At 45.0% G+C, this 20,092-nt stretch overlaps 1 protein-coding gene across 1 annotated transcript; it reads left to right on the forward strand.

Annotated features, from left to right (window-relative positions):
* Positions 1-14,702: 14,702 nt before the first annotated feature.
* On the forward strand, positions 14,703-18,438 carry LOC311205034 (trypsin I-P1-like; the record flags this gene model as incomplete). Its single annotated transcript, XM_084279323.1, has 5 exons — positions 14,703-14,742; positions 15,436-15,604; positions 16,367-16,620; positions 17,453-17,589; positions 18,289-18,438. 5 exons carry the CDS (start codon positions 14,703-14,705, stop codon positions 18,436-18,438), a joined length of 750 nt encoding a protein of 249 aa, XP_084135449.1.
* Between the last annotated feature and the right edge of the window lie 1,654 nt (positions 18,439-20,092).

Genomic DNA, 20,092 nt, shown 5'->3' on the forward strand with positions numbered 1-20,092 from the left:
AGCAAGACAGTGTGTAGAAAGCTGAGAGGAAAACTTTGTGCTCACAGGCATGAAAAAGTCAGTGGACACTGAAGGCTTATTTATGAGAGAAAACCACGGCACATTTTATATAATGCCTCTGAGAAATACCTACTACATGTCAGGATTCTTTTCCTAACACTTTTATCACATTAATAGAGAACCATCTTGTGGTCTGTTGCAAACATTATCACATCAAAAAACCCCACTAACTCTCTGCTGAAAAATACTCTGGTAGGGTTTAGGCTCATCTGCATTCAGTCTGGTTTGATGAAAATTATTTCAATGTCTCAGAATCTCTTGGCTTGTTCTCCAGAAAGGGCAGACTCCATCAAGAAAAAGCAACAGAGAATACATGGGCTGCGCTACAGAATTCTCTGTGACTCTCTTGACACTACATCCTGCGAGGCTTATGCACATACAGGTTTTTGTAAAGGCCTCCTGGGGAATGTATCATCGTGTCCCAGCTGTCCCCACAACGATACAACATCGTACAAAAACAATCCCACCCGTGGTTCCGCCCTCCCATTTCTGTCATCTGTTGACATCAGAAACACAGGCCACATCCTTTCTCTGCCATTGCTGATTCTGTTTGGTGGTCTGATTATCTCCGCGTATTCATTATCCCTGAATTTATAATCAATACTTTTTTTCCAATAGACAAAAATGTAATTTTTTGGGTCCCTTTTATTTCCTAGTTTAAAATGCAGCTATTTTTCACTTGGTGACTTCATGACAGCGTTCAGACTGCTTTCCTTCCCGCTCTTTTTTCTTCTGCTCGGGGATGATAACCAGAACTTGATCCCACAATAGCTGGTTTGCGTTGAACACAGTTTGCTTACTACAGACCCGTGTTTCTGTTTGCAGCCTGGCCTGACTGTGAATATCCTCTTTGGTCTGTGCAGCACATGTTGTAGTTGTTCTGGAAGGGAGGGAAGCAGGATGCCGAGCTCCCCAGCCGGTATTCCTCACGCTGCCCTGTCACAGGAAGCAGGAGTGCAAGCTTCCCCCCGAGCGCCTGTGACCCTGGCTTCATCTGCAAGTAAGAGAATGCCTTCATTTCAGAGGCTTTCTGAAGGGCACAGGCACTGGTGGTGACAGATAACAGGTTATGTTTATCTCCTCCCCTTATACGTAACTAAATGGAGAGGCACAAAACTGTCTTCCCCCCACCCTCCCCCGCAATTTGTCCAGGTATAATGTTACACCCAAGAGGGAAATCCCTGTGCCAGGGATATAGTGTGTAACAGGACACACCTAGGCAATCCAGGGAAAGATAGAAGATAGGTACAGGAACAAGACAGTTTAGGTTTGGGGCACAAAAGGCCCATCCTAGTCTAGCATTCTCACACTGAAGGTAAACATACAGCTAGCAATGTAACCAAAGACCTGCAGTAAACATGTTCATACTGATTTTTTACTTGAGTCTTTCTTTATGTAAAAATAGGCTTTAAGTACAGGACACAAAACCTTTGGAACAAAGTACTTGTACTAAGGAAATCCTATATTGTTTTCTCTTGTTTTCAGATATCACAGAACCCATGATCTCTAATACAGTCAGTTCAGCTAGAGACAGCTGTTAGTGTTCCAGGAAAGGGAATGAGAAGCATAGATTAAGCTGAAATATTTAGGATCAAAATATAGGATTACAGAAGACAAGACATTGGACAGGTGATCTCAGGTGCCCCTAACAGTATCTTCTCTTCTACAACAGCAAACCTGTGTGCTTAAGTAACTCATTATGGGAGAGACTGCAGACTTCTTCATTTTTGCAAATCTGACTGCAATTTTTAAATGCTTTTAAAAAACAAACCTGTTTAGGATTCTATTTGCCTGGTTCTATCTGAATAATAACACTAATAGTGGGATATTATTTCCACACCTTTTTCTTAGTCTGCCTCTGATCTTAGCACTGTTTATTTAGGGTTTAAAACCATTGTACTAAAATTAATTTTAAATTATTCTGTCTCCTTCTCCAGTCTACAGATCCATTAGTGTCCTTACTGTCACTAACCAACTCTCTCCCAAAGGATGTCATTCATTTAAAACCAAGCAAATTACCTCTGCATTAATTTTGAAGGAGTGTTTCTATGTGGTGCCAAAATCTACTCAGGGCATGTTCATAAAGCAATTTCCAGGACATGCCAGCAGAGACCAGTCGTGTCCCACTTTAACCTCTCAAAAGGAAAGGCCTTGTAGGCCATGGATTCAAATGAGTGAGAGGGAGACAGTAGAGGAAAGACAGGTCCTTAAATTTTTATTTCCATGTCTCATAGGAGGTTTCATGAGCCAAGCTCTGTAAAACTTCAGACACAAAGGAAAAGCAAGAATATGAAAGCCAAAGATATTTAGGACCATTTTTTCTAACAGCAGTATCATTTTAGTGGGGAAATTTCACAGGAAAGTTGTGATCATCTCACATCAGTCCTGGATTCTTCTTCAGAGTTGACAGAAACAGCAGTAGCTACAAAGAAGCAGGCAGAACCACAAAGACACCCTGAGCTTTACAATTCACTAGGACATTCTTTTGATAAATATTCACAACAGCCTAAATTCCCTAAAATTACACAACAACCCCCTTTTCAAGACATATCTGTGTACTGAAAAGATAAGATAGTGGAAGGAGAGGATGTGTAAAATCACATCCTGTGGTGGGTTTCCCTTAGCTGGTTGCCAGGTGCACATGAAGCCACAAAGCCCCTCTATCACTCCCTCTCCTCAGCAGGACATGGAAGGTAGCAAAGAAGATGAAAAAGAACTTGTGGGCCAATATAAAGGCGATTTAATGAAGATTATGAGGAAAGCTGTGGAGGAAGTTATCTCCATCTCAGCCAGACCCAATACACAACCCTATGCAGACAGTGATGCTCTACTATCCTATGTATGTATATTTCCTATATTTTCTTCCTTTTGTTTCTCTTCTTTTCCAGATTGTGTCTACTTGAGTTGATGTTGGAGGTATTTGATTTCCACCCAAGTTGTTCCACAAAAGAACAATATTGTTCTCCCAACTCAATAACTGTATTGGACCATTAACAAAATTTTATCGGTCCTGTTATTTCTGTTCAGAGTCAATTCTTGCCTCACAGGAAGGGTGAGAAACAGCAGCTGTGGCAGGAAACACCTTCTATTGATCTGGGTGATGGGGTAAAGTATACAGCCTCAGCAACTTTGTTGACAACATCAAAATAAAATCGTTCTGCTACCCAGAGAGACCTTGACAGGCTGGAGAAATGGGCCAATAATAACCTCATGTTCAAATAGTGTAAGTTCCACACCTGGGGAGGAATAATCTGATGAAGCAATATATGCTGGGGGAGACCCAGCTGGAAAGCAGTTTGGTAGAAAAGAACCTGGAGGTCCTGGTGGACAGCAATTTCAACAGGAGCCAGAAATGCACCTTTTTGCATAGAAGGTTAATGGTTTCCTGGGCTGAATGAGACAAAGTATTGACAGCAGGTCAAGGGAGGTGATCCTTCCCCCTTATTCAGTACTGTTAAAGGCCACACCTGGTGTTCTGTGTCCAATTCTTGGCTCCCTAGTGCAAGAGAGATATGGACATACTGAAGAGAATCCAGCAAAGGTACACAAAGATGATTAGGGGACTGGAGAATTTCTCCTATGAGGGGAGACTGGGAGACCTGGGACTGCTTAGCCTAGAGAAAGAAGGCACAGGAGGGATCTGATTAATGTATATAAGTACCTGAAGGGAGGGTGCAGTGAGGATGGAGATAGGCTTTTTTCAGTGTTAGTCAGTGACAGTGCAAGAGACAATTGGCAGAAACTGAAACAAAAGAGGTTCCTTTTGAACACAAGAAGCACTTTTTTTACTGTGAGGGTGGCTGAGTACTATAATATGTTGCCTAGGGAGGCTGTGGATTCTTCATGCTCAAAAGCTGTCTGGGCAGAGTCCTGAGCCACTGGCTCTAGGTGGTCCTGTTTGAGCAAGGGGTTTGGATGAAATGACCTTCAGAGTTTCCTTCCAACCTCAACCATTCTGTAATTACATGACTCTGCAAAACCTTTCCAGTAGTTTTAGGATGACCTGGTTTAACATCATTTTCTGCATAGAGATGTGACTTTACACATCCTCTCCTTCCATCATCTTATCTTCTGAGTACCCACTATGACGTCTAGACTTCAGGTAGGCTATTAGTGACAAACTGCTATTCATTACAAATTAATTCATTACAGCTGTTTACGCAGATGTGCCTGAGATATGATTGCTAAGCATCTAAACCAAGTACCTTTGCCTATAGTTTCTGTAGCTATAGCTCCCCTGCCACCCTCTACAATAGACTAAGGTGAATAAATATGTGGACAGGAAGTGTGATAGAAAGGAGAGCAGCAGCTTCATGAGAAACTTCTTAGAACAGATGCTTTTTGAGCAGTGCCACTTCAAGCTGGCAAAAGAAGTACTACATAGGAGAATATTGTACCTGTGACTGAAAAACTTCAAGATGTCAGTCACTAGAGATCTCTGGTTTTCTGCTACCACCTGAAGGTTGCACAGCTGTGACCAGTCAATAGCCAGCTCATTAATCTGCTGAACATTGAATGCTACTGATAAGTTTGTTTTCACAGGACATTAAAATTGCATTTGTCACTCTAAACTAAAAATGTTTAAGAGTTGAGAAATAGAAATGGATCCTTGCTGTTATGTTCCCAGAGCTGATAAAGCAGGCTGTCAGTGTTTATGCAAGAGATCTGTGCTAGGACTGTAACATTACAAAACTGGTAATTTACTAGAAGACAGTTAAAAAAATCTAAAAAAACTATTTAAAAATTACCCAGAAGTCACACCCAAAGTTACCAACATGGTGTTTATATTCCATAATGATTCCAGCATAAATTACTTTCCTAAAACTTTCAGGTAATTTTAATCACCAATAACAATTCCAGAAAGCAGTAATGTAAATGTGTTTGGTACCACATTTTAAAGATGGTCATGTAAGGTTAATCTCTGTATAAGATCAGAGGCTAAAGAGAATAAAGAGACCCAGTTAGTATTTGCTATGTGAGACACTACGATTTTCCAGTGCTTCCCAGCTGTAGCCTGATATGAATAGTGAGTAGATTACGGTGTTTTGAGGAGCAGATGAATGCCCCCTGGGAGCAATGAATGGTGGTGTACTCTTTGCTGAGCTGAGTTTGCTGAGTTGTACTCTTTGCAGAATTTTGGCTACCAAGGTATTCAAGGAATGCTGTGTGAAACTGAATCTTTCAGAAATGTCTTCGGAGGACCAGAGAAAGTCTGGGATATAACAAGCTTAAGCCTCTTCAAAGCCTCCACTCTGGCCAGGGTGAGACTACAATGAACACAAGTTTTTGTTATGAACCCAGATTTCCCTAGCCAAGAGCAGTTTAACTTCAGCCTGGAAGCAAAGTAATATTTATGTAGCATGGTCTATCCCTCACAGGAAACACCGTGATCCATTCTGGCAGTACAAAACTCTCCCAGCAATTTTGGTGAAATGGTGCATGAGGATCTTTTACAGGACATGCTCCCACATGATTCCTGGTCCTTGCTCTCTCCAGCTATTCTCAGTACATCCTGCTCCTTTTTTTTTCTTTTTTTCTTCTGTAATAAAATAGTATTTTTCACTTCAGCATATCCAGCTTTGCCACATCAGTGAGCAGCATAATACGTTTGCTCCCTGTGATTGTTATGTGCTATGTCTTCCATACCAGCGTGAGACAGATGGTCTGTGCTCTGTGGTATGGAGACATGACATAAAATCAGAAGCCCAGAATACACAAGCTATTTTCCATACTTTCTTAATGATATCTGTGGCTCTTCTATGTGCTGTTTCATTTTCTTGGAAGAAAAGGTAAGTCCTAGATTATGCAATAAAAAACAGGAGCACAGACAGGTTGGCGGGGGGGGTGGGAATACAGGTGGGGGAAACCTAATACCTTGTTCCTAAAAAAAGCAATTAGTTTATCAAAAGCTCATCTCTGCAAGCAATGAAGACAGAGGCACAATAGGAGGCAATTTCTGCCTTCAACTTTCCTTCACAAGGGGAGCACCAGGTGATGGCATGTTTTTGTTGTTTTCTTTCTCTGCCATGAGGTTTTTCCCTTAAGAGATCATAGAATCGCAGATTCTCCCGAGTTGGAAGGGACGGATAAGGATCATCAAGTCCAATTCCTGGTTCCACACAGGGCCAGACAAGTCAGAACCTAGGATTGAGCGCATCGTCCAGGCACTTCTGGAACTCAGCCAAGCTCAGTGCTGTGAACACCTCCCTGGGGAGCCTGTTCCAGTGCCCGACCACCCTCTCAGTGAAGAACCTCTTCCTAACATCCAACCTAAACCTCCCCTGTTACAACTTCATGCTATGCCTTGATCCAGCTCTGAACAGTATGCATTTCTGTGGCAAGGAAAAAAGGGCTCTCACAATTAAGCGTTGTGTGGAGAATGTGAATAAAAGTGCTGCAGGGCACACTGTTGCTTGTAAAGCTGCCAAGGGGCTGTCCCCTTCAACAATGGAAGGTATGCCTCTTCCCCTGGGTATGTTTCTTCCCACCTAAACTGGTGCCATACCTATATGTCCATGTCTTGGTTAACCTGAGTTAACTTCCCCATGCAGTCAGCACAGGTGAGCTGAGTTGGCCCAGGCTGTTTTCCACACCACATGACATCATGCATAAAAAAGGCTGGTCAGGCAGGGGTGTTTCAGCGTGGTTCTGGGTCAGTCCAAGTGCAGTTGGACATCGCTTCTGGCATGGCATCAGTGCAGTGCTCTGTGTTACCACTGGGTGTGTGTGAATTCTGCCCCAGGATCTGTTATTGTTACCTTTTTGTGCTGCTTGTCAGTAAACTGCCCCTATCCCAACCCACTGGGGCTCTGTCTGTTTCTCCTCCGGTGGAGGGGTGAGTGAGTGGCTTGTGGTACTCAGCTGCTGCCTGGGGCTGAACCACCACAGTCCATTATCAGAGGCTGGGTTCTTTGCCCACATAAATCAATGTCTCATTGGGCACCTCTGCCATTGGTAGATCATCAGTATGTGGAAGAACCTTGGATTCTCTTCCTGCTCTGTACTTTTTTTTTTGGTGCTATGGTGGGATCTGTGAGGAGGAACTGGTGGCCCATAAAGTGGTGATGTTTCTGTAGCACCAATCCTAAGAATTATTTGCTGCCTTTCACTAACCACATCAGCCATGCCTCAATTCTTAATGCTGATCTATGGGTTTGTATTTCTGAAGGCTTTTTGGTTCTGAAGCTAATGCTACTGCACCACTCTGTCTGTCCCTTTTCCCTCCAAAAATTTCTGGCTCTATTCCCCCACTTGTCACTTCTTCCTTGTCTTTCTTCTACTTTTCCTCTGCTGCTCTCAAATCTGTCTCATATTTTTCAGAGATTCCATCTCTCACTCAGGCAAGGTGGGGATTTTATCTCAGTGCTCAACCCCCTTGCCGTACCGTGTGATTACTCACAGCACAGAAATATGTGGCTGCATCCTTGGATGTCACATTCTTGATAGTCATCACAGAGTGAACTTTATTCTCTCTGCGTATCTCAAACTTGGCCTCACTGTAACCTTCCTCATAAGAGTTCCACATCCATGTAGAAGTACTGGCTACTAGCTTCAGACCATTTTTTGGAGACTGCTGGTACCAGAGCATATAGTCAAGTGTGGTATCATTCTGATAGCAGGACATGTCCACAGTCTCTCCATCTCTCTTAAGGATTTTTTCTGGCCACTGAGTGATGAGTTTTCCGATCCCAGCACCTGCATGAGTGAGAGAAAAAGAGAAAGGGAGGAGAAAGTGACTAAAAAGGGGTCTTTACCTCGCACCAGCCCTGCATGACCTGGATGAGAGCCATGTTTCAGATGGATTGGTTGTCCCTCACCAGGTAAAAGAACAAGCAAAACAGTCAGCATAGTCTAACAGCCATCCCTGAGCACCATGTTACTGCTCATTGTGAGCTAAGAAAGAAGATGTTAGAGTCTGATGCCCCTCCCCTTTTTCTAATTTTCCCACCAAGCTTGGGCAGAGAAGAGACAGTCTGCTTTTGATACTGTCTTCAGTGAGCCATTAAAAACAAAGCTACATGGGCCGCAAGTTTTGCTTTAGCTTTTCCACAAGGCAGGCAGTGTTCTGAGCTCCTGACAAAAATGTGGGGTTGTTTGCAGACCAGTAAGCTGCTGGCTGAATGTTGTACTGCCTGTCATTCCATTATTGTGCATGTCTGGGTATTGGATCTGTCAGCCATGAACATGGGAATATTTGCCTCATAAATGATTCTTCTGATTAATTTACAGTTGTGATATACCTTGGACCATCTTTCCAGAAGGATTTATTCCAGTAAATGTACACACAGGTTGTTTCATTCTGTAGAGACATCCTTTATCTGAAAGATGGTACCTTACTACTCAGAACTCATGTTACACAAAAGCAAAGGTGATAGACCAAGGTAGGAGAGGCACAAAGTTAATGCTTAATCACATCTTAACTTCTATAATTTTCCAGTCAGGGCAGCATATTTCCTGCAGTTTAATCTTCCTAGAAACAATAATTCACTTCCTAGTTACAAAAAGCAAGGTATCACTGCCAGCCCCCTTTTTTTTTCTTTTTTCTTTTTCTTTTTCTTTTTCCTTTTTTCTTTTTTCCTTTTTCTTTTCTCTTTGTTCTTTTCTCTTTTTTCTTTTTTCTTTTTTTTTCCTGAAAGCAAAACCTGTGGTTAGACATTAGCCTCAAGAACAGTCTGATTTTTTTAGTCAAGTACATCATAGTCTTGTCTTAATCTATACCACTCTCTATTCTTTTCTGAATATCTAAGCTTCAGAAAATTTGTATTATTGTAGCTTACAGTTTGAAACCTGTGACTTGTCAAAGAATTGTAGACAATACAGAACACTTTTAAAATTATTTTCCGTATCTTTTACATTTTTTAGATTTCTGTGCTGTTTTCAAAGTCAATAGAGCAGTTAGAAAATGTGTTTGAGCAGATGTGTTTGACCCAATTTAATATGACTTTATATTTATTATTTTTTGTTACACAGATTAACATTTGATGCATATTTTTAGCATTTACTCCACACAACATCTGGGGTTTTTTTAGCTTTCGTTGAAGTCTTGTCTTGACTTTGCTTGTTCTCCATCTGAATTTATTGACATTTTGCCCTTTCACTTTACTTCTAGGATGGGATACCTTGAGACACTTCCATGAGCCACATTGAGACAGTTCCATGGGACATTGCTGCATTAATGATTGTCCTAAAATGATCCCTACATGTCTTGTGCATGGAGACCTTACAAGATTTTTATTTTTTCTATGTTTCATCATGCCAGACCTGTTAATCTTCTCTTCCAGTGGTAATTTGACCTGAAGTTCTAGAGGAAGAAACTATTTTAGAGACTTGGTGGGAAATTAAACATATTATGGAGACTGTGGGAGTTATTTCTACAATTATTCTGTGTAAGAACATGGTGAAATCATTTTGGTGCAACCAAGCTGTACATTCTTCTCTAGGCAGATGCATTAGAATTTATTACTCATTCAAGGATGAAGACTGTTATTTAGAATATTGTGTCTCAGGAATTAAAAAATTGCACAATCTCCTAAAGAAAGAAGTAACTGGAATATGGAACTCAGGACCTCTAGTGTGTCTCTCAAGAATTGCATAACATGCTGATGCCTTCTGAAAATTAGTTAGATTGACAGCTCTTTTTCTTTTCAGTTCAAAATGTTTAATATTTTCAGTCTATTTTCCTTTAAGATTAAAGGTGAAACAAGAAAAAACAAAAAAGAACCAAGATGAAGGCAGGTATGGTTGAGCTTCCCAATCTAGATCCTGAGCCACTGGATTTGGGAAAGAATAGATGTAGGAAAATAGAGGAATAAAGTGAAAAAGGTTATAGAAGGGGCTAGTGTCCTGGTTCTGGCCAGGACAGTTATCTTCCCAAAACAGCCAGCACAGGTGAGCCGAGTGTGGCAGGGGCATCAATTGGTCCTCGTGTTAGTGCAGTGCTCAGTGTTACTGTCTCGTCTCGTCGGTAAAGTACTCTGTTGTGATAACCAGGTGCGAGTGAAATTTGCCATGGGCTGTTATTGCTCCCCTTTCACAGTGATTTTGTCAGACAGACAAAGCCCCGCAGGTTGGGACCTGATGACACGGTAACACTGAGCACCGCACAACGCGATGAGCAACCTGATGGCCAACCGCACTTGGACTGTCCCAGAGCAGCGCAGACATGCCCCTCCCCAGCCAGAGCCTTACATGGGGCCATGATGTCAGGTGGTGTGGAAAACAGAGGAAAACAGCCTGGGCCATCTTGGCTCCCCTGTGCTGATTCCTTGGGGAAGTTAACTCTGGCCTGGCTGGGACCAGGACATTGACCACCCCTTTTTCCAAACTATCATGCCCAGAACTTACGTTTCAGGTAATTTGGGTGGTTGATAACATAATATCATTTATACATTATACAGCAACAATTCATCAGCTGTTCTCACATACCTAGGGGTACACACTAGACTTCCCTATCCTTTCGCATCACCCACCAAGTGCACCCAGGTCCCTGAGCAAAAGCAATCCCATGATGAATTTGCCTTTGCCTGAAGCAGGAACAACCCAGACTGTCTTTCCCAGCAGGATTTTCATGTGCATTATGGGGACTTTATCCCCTTCCACAGTGTGTGGAAGTTTTAATAGGGCAGGGCCAGGTCAATTGACAAACTCCCTTGAGTTAACTAACCAGGTAGCCTTTGCTAAATGCATTTACCAGTATTTTAAGATTCTACCACCCTTTGCACTTAGTGTGTTTTTAACAGTTGTTGTAGTTTTGTGTGGCAAGGTTCTGGTGGAGCAGGGGGCCTGCAGAGGTGGTTTCTGCAAGAAGCAGCTAGAAGCTTCCCCTAGGCCCAGCAGAGTAAATACCACCTGGGCTTGGCCAGACCACAGTTGAGCCCATCAGTGACAGCCATAACGCCTCTGTGAGTCACATTTAAGAGGAGAAAAAGTGCAAGCAGATGATTTTTGCTGCCAGAGAAGGAAATGAGAAGATGTAAGAAACTTTACAGACACTAAGGTCAGTGAAAAAGTGGGGGGAGGAGGCATGCCGCATGCTGGAGAGAGATTTCCCTGCAGCCTGTGGAGAAGACCATGGTGAGGCAGTTTGTCTTCCTGCATGGAAGCCCTGGAAGATGATGGGGAGTAGAGAACTCACCTGCAGCCTGTGAAGAGACCCCACTCTGGAGTGGGTGCAGACATACGGAAAATACTCTGACCTGCATTCGAACAAGCCCCTGTCAGGACCTGCAGCCCATGTAGATAGAAGCCCACACTGGAGCCGGTTTGTTGGTGGGAGTTGTGACTCCATGAAGGACCAGGCTAGAGCAGCCTGGCCTCCCCACAAAAAGACCAAAGCCAATGAGCGTCCAAGCAGAGGAAGGATGCAGGAGAGCTGGATCAGGTCAGCTCCATAACTTATATCTCCTTGGTGGAAAGCTTAAAAGGGAATGTTCCAGAAAATGCAAGGAGAATATAGTTGACTCCTCCACACCTCTTTGGACACAAAATATAAAAAAGCCCATGGAGAAGCTATTTTGTGCAGAAGCTGAGCTTCACATGGAAACAGACTGAAGACATGGGACTAGGGAATTGGAAACCTGAAAGACATGGTACTTGAAATTTGGAGACTCTAGGGGCATAGGGCCTGAAACACGGGCCTCATGGAGAGTGGACCGAGGAGCACATGAACCCTGGGATCATAGGATCCAGGGATATATTACCTGAGAACATGGTATCCGTGGACAGGACTATTCCATTTCCAACAGAGTGGTCTAATAAAAGCACCATGGCCTCAAATAACACCTGGAGTAGCTATGGAGAAGCCCAGATTTCTGTGCATATAGGAGACCACCTGTCCCCCTGCCTGGTTTCAGCCACCTCCATCACAGCTGGAGTGGGTGGGTAACCCTATTTCTGAAACTGGGGAAGAGCTGGGCAGTCAGAGGTGCCGCTGGGAAGGGACCCTTGGCAGGTCCCTGTCTTGAAGCAGGGTCTTTGTATTTTTTTCAACCTTATCCACTAGCATCTGACTTTTCCTTGCTGGCACTTGCTCCGTCACTCAGAATGTCAGCTCTGGTGTCTTCTGAGTTGATCCTGGCTCTTGGACTCTCTGGACTACGATGACCCAGCTCAGCTCCCTCCACTCTCCCTGGAGAGTGTCTTCAACCACCCCAAAGGCTCTCCATTTCTCCTTCGATCTGCCCCTCCCTCTCCTGGTTTCCTAAACCCATCTCCATCACAACTGGACGTTACATACCGCAGCCTCCCTTGGCCACATTCCTCTTTGGATGCCTGGCTTCTGTGCTTCGGGCAAGGAAGAAGGAAAAGGGCAGGAAAAGTATGTGTGTCAAGGTAGATGGAGAATTTCTGGGGACCAGGGAAATTTTGCTCAAAGGTTGGAGAAGGAAATGTGCATCACAGTCAGTTACCTTTTGGATCTAGTTTCAAGAGTTATCCAAGCAACACAGGAACTAGCTATAGGAGAAGGAGGGCAGGGGATATTTCTACCCGGGGATCCTTTCTGAGAGATCCTAGTCCCTGAACACAGGGGAAGTCATCAGGAAAGAGATGTTCGGAGGAGTGAAGATACTGCCCAAGGGCATGTAGGTATTTTAGTCCCTGGGCAAACACCTTCTAGAACTAGGAACCACGAGGGCAAAAGTTCCCATGATTTAAGCCACATCCTTGCTTACCATCTTGGCCTGAACAGGAACAACACCGTAGCATTGTCAGAAAAATACTACCCTCAAACACACATCTGTGTCAGGTCAGCCTTCACCTGAGCACTCCCATCCTGCTCAAAAGGGGCTGAGCTCCCAGCACCACGTTTATGCTCCAGCAGATGAATGGATGCATTTGGGTAACTCTCCAAACTGTTTTGCAGGAATTTGGCAGCTCTGACTTGTCTTTTCTGTATCGTGACAGACACCTTGGCATATGGGTAAGAGTCCAGAGGTCGCTGACCTTCTGTCCAGTTTCTTACTGGGATAGAGTAGCAGGGAATTATCCAACATCAGTCAGTTCCTGAAGACAGGGGAGGTCAGATGAGGTGTAAAGGACATAGGACAAGAATCACAGGAACTATGACCTCAGACTTGTGCCGTGAGCTCTGGCAGTAGCCCGGGAAGGGCCCAGCAGTGTCCTCTCCTTGTTCTAAACAGATTCTAATAAGAGAGTCTGAGAGAGACCTTTTTCTTCAAGAAGATTACCAGCCAGCCCTAAATGATGCCTTTCTTGCTGTTAAGAATAACCCATCAGCCAGAGATCAGGGGAGATTAAAGAAGTAACAACAACAACACCTATTTGGATAATAAACCAAATGTTAAACCTGGTGAAAAGAAGGAAAATGAAGCTGTTCTTTGTAGCCCCAGCATTGCCTAATAGCCAACACCTGAGCAGCATCTTGGGAAAAATACCATTCTAAAATATGTGCCGACAGCCTGCCTCTGTGCCAGTGACATGTTTTGGACAAAGCAGCTGTAGAGCCACAGAAAGATCAAATCATGCTCTCCTGTGAAATAGGAATTGCTCTTGCTCTTTTTAGTTACGATGGGATTAGACAATTTTGGTAAATTCTGCCATGCTTAGTCCTGTGAAGGATCTTTCCTTTTTCCACAGGAAGCTTCTGATCCTTCTGGTTTATTTCTCAAGACAAAACATGTCTGTAAGAAAACTGTGCACTGCTACCACCTTAAAGCCCAACACAGGTCAAGTCATGCAGCTCCCTGGAGGAGTCACTGGCCTTGGACACATCCTTAAATGCAAAGGAAAAATCCCACCTGGACAGTGCCACTGTGTGTACTAGTGCTGCAGGGCTCTCAAAGAACCGACCTCAAAATGAAGCTGAAAGATCATTGTTTTTAGTCTCTCATGCCATTTCAGCACGGCAAAGCACATGACTTCAGTTCCCAGTCACGTGAGGTCATCCCATGTCTTGCAGCAGCTAGCATGATGAAGTTGGCTGCTGCTTGGAAGAAAGGATTATTCATCAAACACATTAAGCTTCAGTAACCTCGGCATCATGACAGAAATTGCCACTCTTTTAGAGAAGGATTTCAGAACTCTCAATATTTGTGTCACAGTATTTTTCCTTCTCTATGTTACATGCATAAGCATCACCGAAGGAACACATCAATGGATACATCACTGAAGGAAAGGGATTTGCTGAAATAAACTTAACAAACTGAACGTTTGGAGGTTTTGGGGTCCTGTTCTTCTCCAAAATGAACTTGTTGTGTCTTACTGTCCATTACCTGCAGTGTTTGGATGCTGTTAAAAATGTGCATTTTTAAGAAGGACACCATCTGCACACAGGATTCTCCAGGGGGCTTGAGGGTTGCTATCAGCAGGTGCTGCGTATAAGAATGAGGCCTGTGAAAAACCACACATCTTCCAAAGCCCAAATGTATTTTTACTTTGAAGGCTGCCCTCTGAAATAATTTAAAATAGCTTTCTATCTGAGGAAAGGTTTATGATTAACGGACATGCTATTTGCACTTTCTTCCAGTGCCTGTGAATGCCTACATTTGGATCTTCAAATTTTCCACTGTGTACTTTTTATATGGAGAAAACCTTGGACTAGAGATAAGGCCATTTCCCAAACTGTATTTCTAGCAGCTCGTGCTTCCAGTCCCCCAGTCCGGGCTTGAGGCTGTGTCAAGATCATGAAACTCATACTGCTTGTCGCCTTTGTCGGGGTGGCTGGTGAGTGTATTTTGTACTTCTGCTTTTCTCATTTATAGGGAAGCTCCTTTCCTGAGGAAATGTGCAAGGCAGCGTCTTGTGGGAAAGAGAAGTCCATTGCGACCTGCAAAAGCTTTAAGGCAGGGGCTGCAGCTTCTTTTGGCTGCTGTCTGCTCACAACAGCTTGAGAATGGGGAAGGAATGTCTTCGTAGTGGCTCTTGAGCCAGGAATGCTGAAGCGTGTCCATAGCCTCAGAAAAGAGTCTCTCTTGTGAGGCCTGAGAAGCACAAAGATCTCACCTCAGGCGCAGGAAGCCAGAAAGCTGCTGTAAATTTTTGCACTATGGGTGGGTGCACCAAGAAAATATCTCTGCAGACTTGTTTTGCACTTACAGTCAGTCTACCAGTGAGCACTGCTGTGGGTGGGATCCTGGGACAGGCACACCTTGGATGCGACCCAACGAGAGCATGTTCATGGCCTCACGGTCGCGTTGGGAGTAGCAGCCAGTGCTTCAGGTGCAGATATGTGAGACACCAGTCAAAGCCTGATCATGTTGTTTCAGGGAGCAGCAAAGGAATGTCCATTAGACTTGCCCACCGCTGCTACCGTGAGCTTTTAGAGAAGTAGAGCTCACAGGTGAAATGCTTCTTTCAGTCACAGGGGCACAAGATTCCTTGTGTCAGATGTTGACATATGCAATCTCTCTCTCCCAGTTGCCCTCCCCCTCAACGCTGACGATGATGATGACAAGATTGTGGGAGGCTACACCTGTGCAGAGAACTCTGTCCCCTATCAGGTGTCCCTGAATTCTGGGTATCACTTCTGTGGAGGCTCCCTCATCAGCGACGAGTGGGTCGTGTCAGCCGCTCATTGCTACAAGTAGTGAGTGTTAAAAAATAAATACAAATTCCTCTGTAACCTACTTCTTTCTTCCAGTTCACTTCTAGCAGGTATTCTGGGCTGAGAGATCTGTTCTGATGGGATAGAACCAAGGAATGGGTGGCTCATTCAGGACTCTGAGCTGAGGCATCGTGAGGGGTCTTCCCTTCCCTTCCCTTCCCTTCCCTTCCCTTCCCTTCCCTTCCCTTCCCTTCCCTTCCCTTCCCTTCCCTTCCCTTCCCTTCCCTTCCCTTCCCTTCCCTTCCCTTCCCTTCCCTTCCCTTCCCTTCCCTTCCCTTCCCTTCCCTTCCCTTCCCTTCCCTTCCCTTCCCTTCCCTTCCCTTCCCTTCCCTTCCCTTCCCTTCCCTTCCCTTCCCGCAGAACACTTTCTGACATGACAAGTTATGGGCTCAGATTCTCTTAGAAACCACATTAATCTGGCTAAAATCTGGTCTCTGGAGAGCAGGAAGAGGGATGGGGTCAGGGTGATGGCACTGATTCTTTTTCCAGGGTGTTTGTATAAAGCACCCCTACATGTTCAGCCTGCCCCAGCTGAACAAAAGAACCCTGCCAAAATTCACCACCTGTACTGGGAGGGGGGACGGTCTCAGTGTGGACCCCCAGCGTTTATCGCAGGACAAGAAAGATGACCTGCATCTGCTACGACAGCGATGCTGACGGGCATGCAGTGATGGGGAGATGCCCCATACCCTGTCAGCAGCAGTCTCTGCTGCCATTATATGTGCCACTCCTTCTCTTTTCCAGTCGCATCCAAGTGCAGCTCGGGAAACATAACCTGGAACTAACAGAATCGTCACAGCAGCTGATTAGTTCATCTAAAATCATCCGCCACTCTGGATACAGCTCCTATACGCTGGACAATGACATTATGCTCATCAAGCTTGCCACTCCAGCCCAGCTCAACCGAGCTGTCCAGACAATTGCCCTGCCTACCAGCTGCGTGACTGCAGGCACCGAATGCCTGATCTCTGGCTGGGGCAACACATTCGACAGTGCGCGTAAGTACTGGGGGGGGATGTACAGCACCACCAGGGCCCGTGAGACGCTCTAAAGACCTCGTGGCCACCTGCAGCCTCACCTCAGGGTAGGGCACACAGACGTGCTGTGGGACAGGCCTTTTCGAGTGATCTGTCCATGCAGGACAGTAGCCATTTCACTGCTTGAAAGGCAGGCCTTTCATAGAATCATAGAATCATAGAATCATAGAATGGCCTTTGTAAGGTCCTTCCTCTTGTTCTGTGTCTCAAGCATGGAATGGCTTCGGTCACCCACGTGCCAGCGTGTTCACTGGTGTGTTCACAGCACCACGAATTCTGTGGCCTGGCGCTACCAGCTGTGCAGGGCCAGACAGTAGCAGCTTCTGTGATGTCAATAGAGTGGTCGGCTCTCTGAGAACAAGATCAAATCCCTGATTGCTGGTCTAAGTTTACTACAGGAGAGCTCCGTTCCCTTACACTGATGGTCACTGGTGTCTCATCCACTGACGACAAGTAAACCCCCACCGCAGGAGAGGATGGTTTTCCTGCTTTTCTTAAGTTTCCTCCAGCCCATGTGCTACAAGAGTAGCTCTTTGCTCCACACTTGCCGTTTTATGATTGCTCCAGGTGTCAGAAAAATTAACGTGGCTGCAAGTGTGGAATGGTGGATCCATGGGTAGAATCTGTTCCATCTAAAGCAAAGGAATCCATGCTGCGATTCCTGTTCAGAGGGAAAATGACAACTGCTGAAAGAGGATAGTTTGGTCATTACTTTTCTGCTAAGAAAGATCTTCTCTGGCCTCTGAAATGATCTCGGGGATGTTGTCAACCATCTCTCCCTGCTCTCTTGTAGAGCCGTATCCTGATGAGTTGCAGTGCCTGAAGGCTCCTGTGCTCACCTCCAGCGAGTGCTCCTCAGCCTACCCTGGGCAAATTACCAAGAACATGATATGTGTCGGATTCCTGGAGGGAGGGAAAGACTCCTGCCAGGTAAAACATCTGCCTCTGTTTCTCTTCTGCCTTTTGCTCATACAAGAGGCCATCATAGGGTTAGGGGTGGGAGAGGCTTAGGGGGGAAGCTGCTCGTGGAGTGAGGCTAGGTTTTGGTTTTGTCCCACACGGTCAATCATTGTCCCTTTCCCAAGAAAGCAGATACCTCTGCCCTCATTCTCTGCAAGTAGACGATGCCGCCTCCTGCGCCGTAGCTTACTGAAAACAGAGCATCACTGCACCAGAGAGTCAGCAGTAACCACGGTGGCTTTAGGGCTTTAGGGCACTAATGCTAGTTTTGGACTCCCCAGAAATGAAAGAGCCAGTATGCCAAGATCCAGCCAGTCTGGGAAATGAACACACAGTGACGATTGCTCTGCATTTCACATGTGCCCAGCTCCAAGGAAATACCTGGCAGAATAATCTTTAAGACACACCTGTCCTACCCGTCTGCCAAAGTCTGCCTCCCCCAAAAAACGGGCAGCTTGCTCATCCTTCGGTGTGGTGCCCTGGCAGATAAAGCCAGGCACCCTGGAGGTAAAGTGGCATCAGCTGTAGGGGAGTAAGGGGAAAGGACCTTGGTAGAACAACAGTGTAGAAAAAGACCTCGAGGGAGGTCCCTGGCTTTCTGGGGTCTCTAGCTCACCGCTTACGCTGATACCATTTGCTGCTGACAATCCCAATCCTTCATGTGCACAGGGGGATTCCGGCGGTCCAGTGGTCTGCAACGGGCAGCTCCAGGGCATTGTTTCCTGGGGTATTGGATGTGCCCAGGCAGGCTATCCTGGGGTGTACACTAAGGTCTGCAATTACGTCTCCTGGATCCAGCAAACTATTGCTGCCAACTGAGACTCTTCTTCTACGTGACCTGCTTTTTTTGCCTCATCACTTTCTTCTCATTTGGGACCGGACATACAAAAATTATCAAAAAATAAAGAATTTCAGGCACCCTTTCTCTGTGCAACATTTCTCTGGGTATTTCCATAGGCTGTGAACGGAGGACTGGGGCAGGGAATTTTGCTCTGGGGAAAACAGTTCATATTTATAGCGCCTCTCAGCTAGCAGGATCTTGAACATTTTGCAGACTCATCTTCTGGAGGCTTTCAATCAGCTATATGCAGACATTTCTGGAGATGAAAACTTGTATTGGGGGGGAGAAATACTGCTAATTATCAGGCATAGTGCATTCTCACCTATGACTGACAGCAATGTTAGTTGTAAGCCCTCACTGGGGCCTGAGGACCAACAGGACAGTGCCCTGTACTTTCTCTGTTTTTCTCTGGATGGGATCGCTTGCAGTGTACTTGAGTGCAGATGCAAAGGCATGGAAACTTAGCATCGAGCTTGCATGACAGAAAGGGAAGTAACCAAGCGGCAGCATTTGCCTGAAAGGCTCCAAAGGTGAGACAATTACTCCAACTTCTGCATAAAGGCACAACACTTGGAAGAAGCATTAAGAACAGAGCTGGGCAAAACCTACCCTGGTTTCTGTAAAAATCACTATGATAAAGTCATCATTCATCTCATGGGGACGGCTGGAGGGGAGGATCTGTGACTCAGAAGTGACAGTGTTCTAGACTCACAAGGAATAGCTCCTGACAAAATGAGTGAAGCAAGTGAGGATTGCAACACCTCTGTTAGCCCATGGGTCATGGATGAGTTGTCTGCTATTTGATGTATTTGGAAAAGGAGGTAAGAAGGTTTCTAGGGAGATCTCAAACCACCCTAGCTAAACCTAAATACTGCTGCCAAAAAGGTGGAGAATTCCTGCCAGAAAATAAAGTAGCAGAAGAAGGGAAAAACATTGGAAGGTTATAAAAAAGAGGGAGGAAGAAAGTGTCATAGAGAGGAAGATAACATCTACTAAAGGAGAAATGAGGTCATTAGTGAACAAGCCTATGCCGAGACAGCTGGTCGGAACTGATCAGTGGAGCCTGAGAGCAAATGTGGATCTATTTAATGTGTGGGCATATGTCTGTAACTGAGGGACTTTCAATGTAAAGCAGTTTTTCTTCATCATGAGCTGGAATTTGCTGTGTTCCAGTTTGTGCTCGCTGCCCCTTGTCCTGTCACTGGGCACCATTGAGCCTCGTTCTCTTGACATCCAACCCCTAGATATTCAGAAGTATTGATGAGATCTACTCTCAGTCTTCTCTTCTCCAGACTAAACAGCCAGTCCTCCCATGAGAGATGTTTCAGTCCCCTCATCACCTTTGCAACCCTTATACTCCATCTTGTGAATCTGATGTGCCAGGCCATTGGATCCACACAGTCAAGTAAACCTGGTTGAAGAGATATCTTTCCCTCACACTTTGAAAGAAGTTGCCTCCAGAGGCTGAGGGCTTGTGCCCCTTTTCAAATTGCTTTCCCTGGAGAGGACTCTCTGCTGCTCGGTTTCCCTACCCTCTAGTTACAGGCTACTGGCTCCACTATCCCAGCAGCAGAGCAGCCAGGTGACAAGTTTCTCATTTAGTTGGTGAATGAAATCTTTTTGTGTATGTTT

Source organism: Gallinula chloropus, assembly GCF_964237585.1.
Source record: "Gallinula chloropus genome assembly, chromosome: 1".
Lineage (NCBI taxonomy): Eukaryota > Metazoa > Chordata > Aves > Gruiformes > Rallidae > Gallinula > Gallinula chloropus.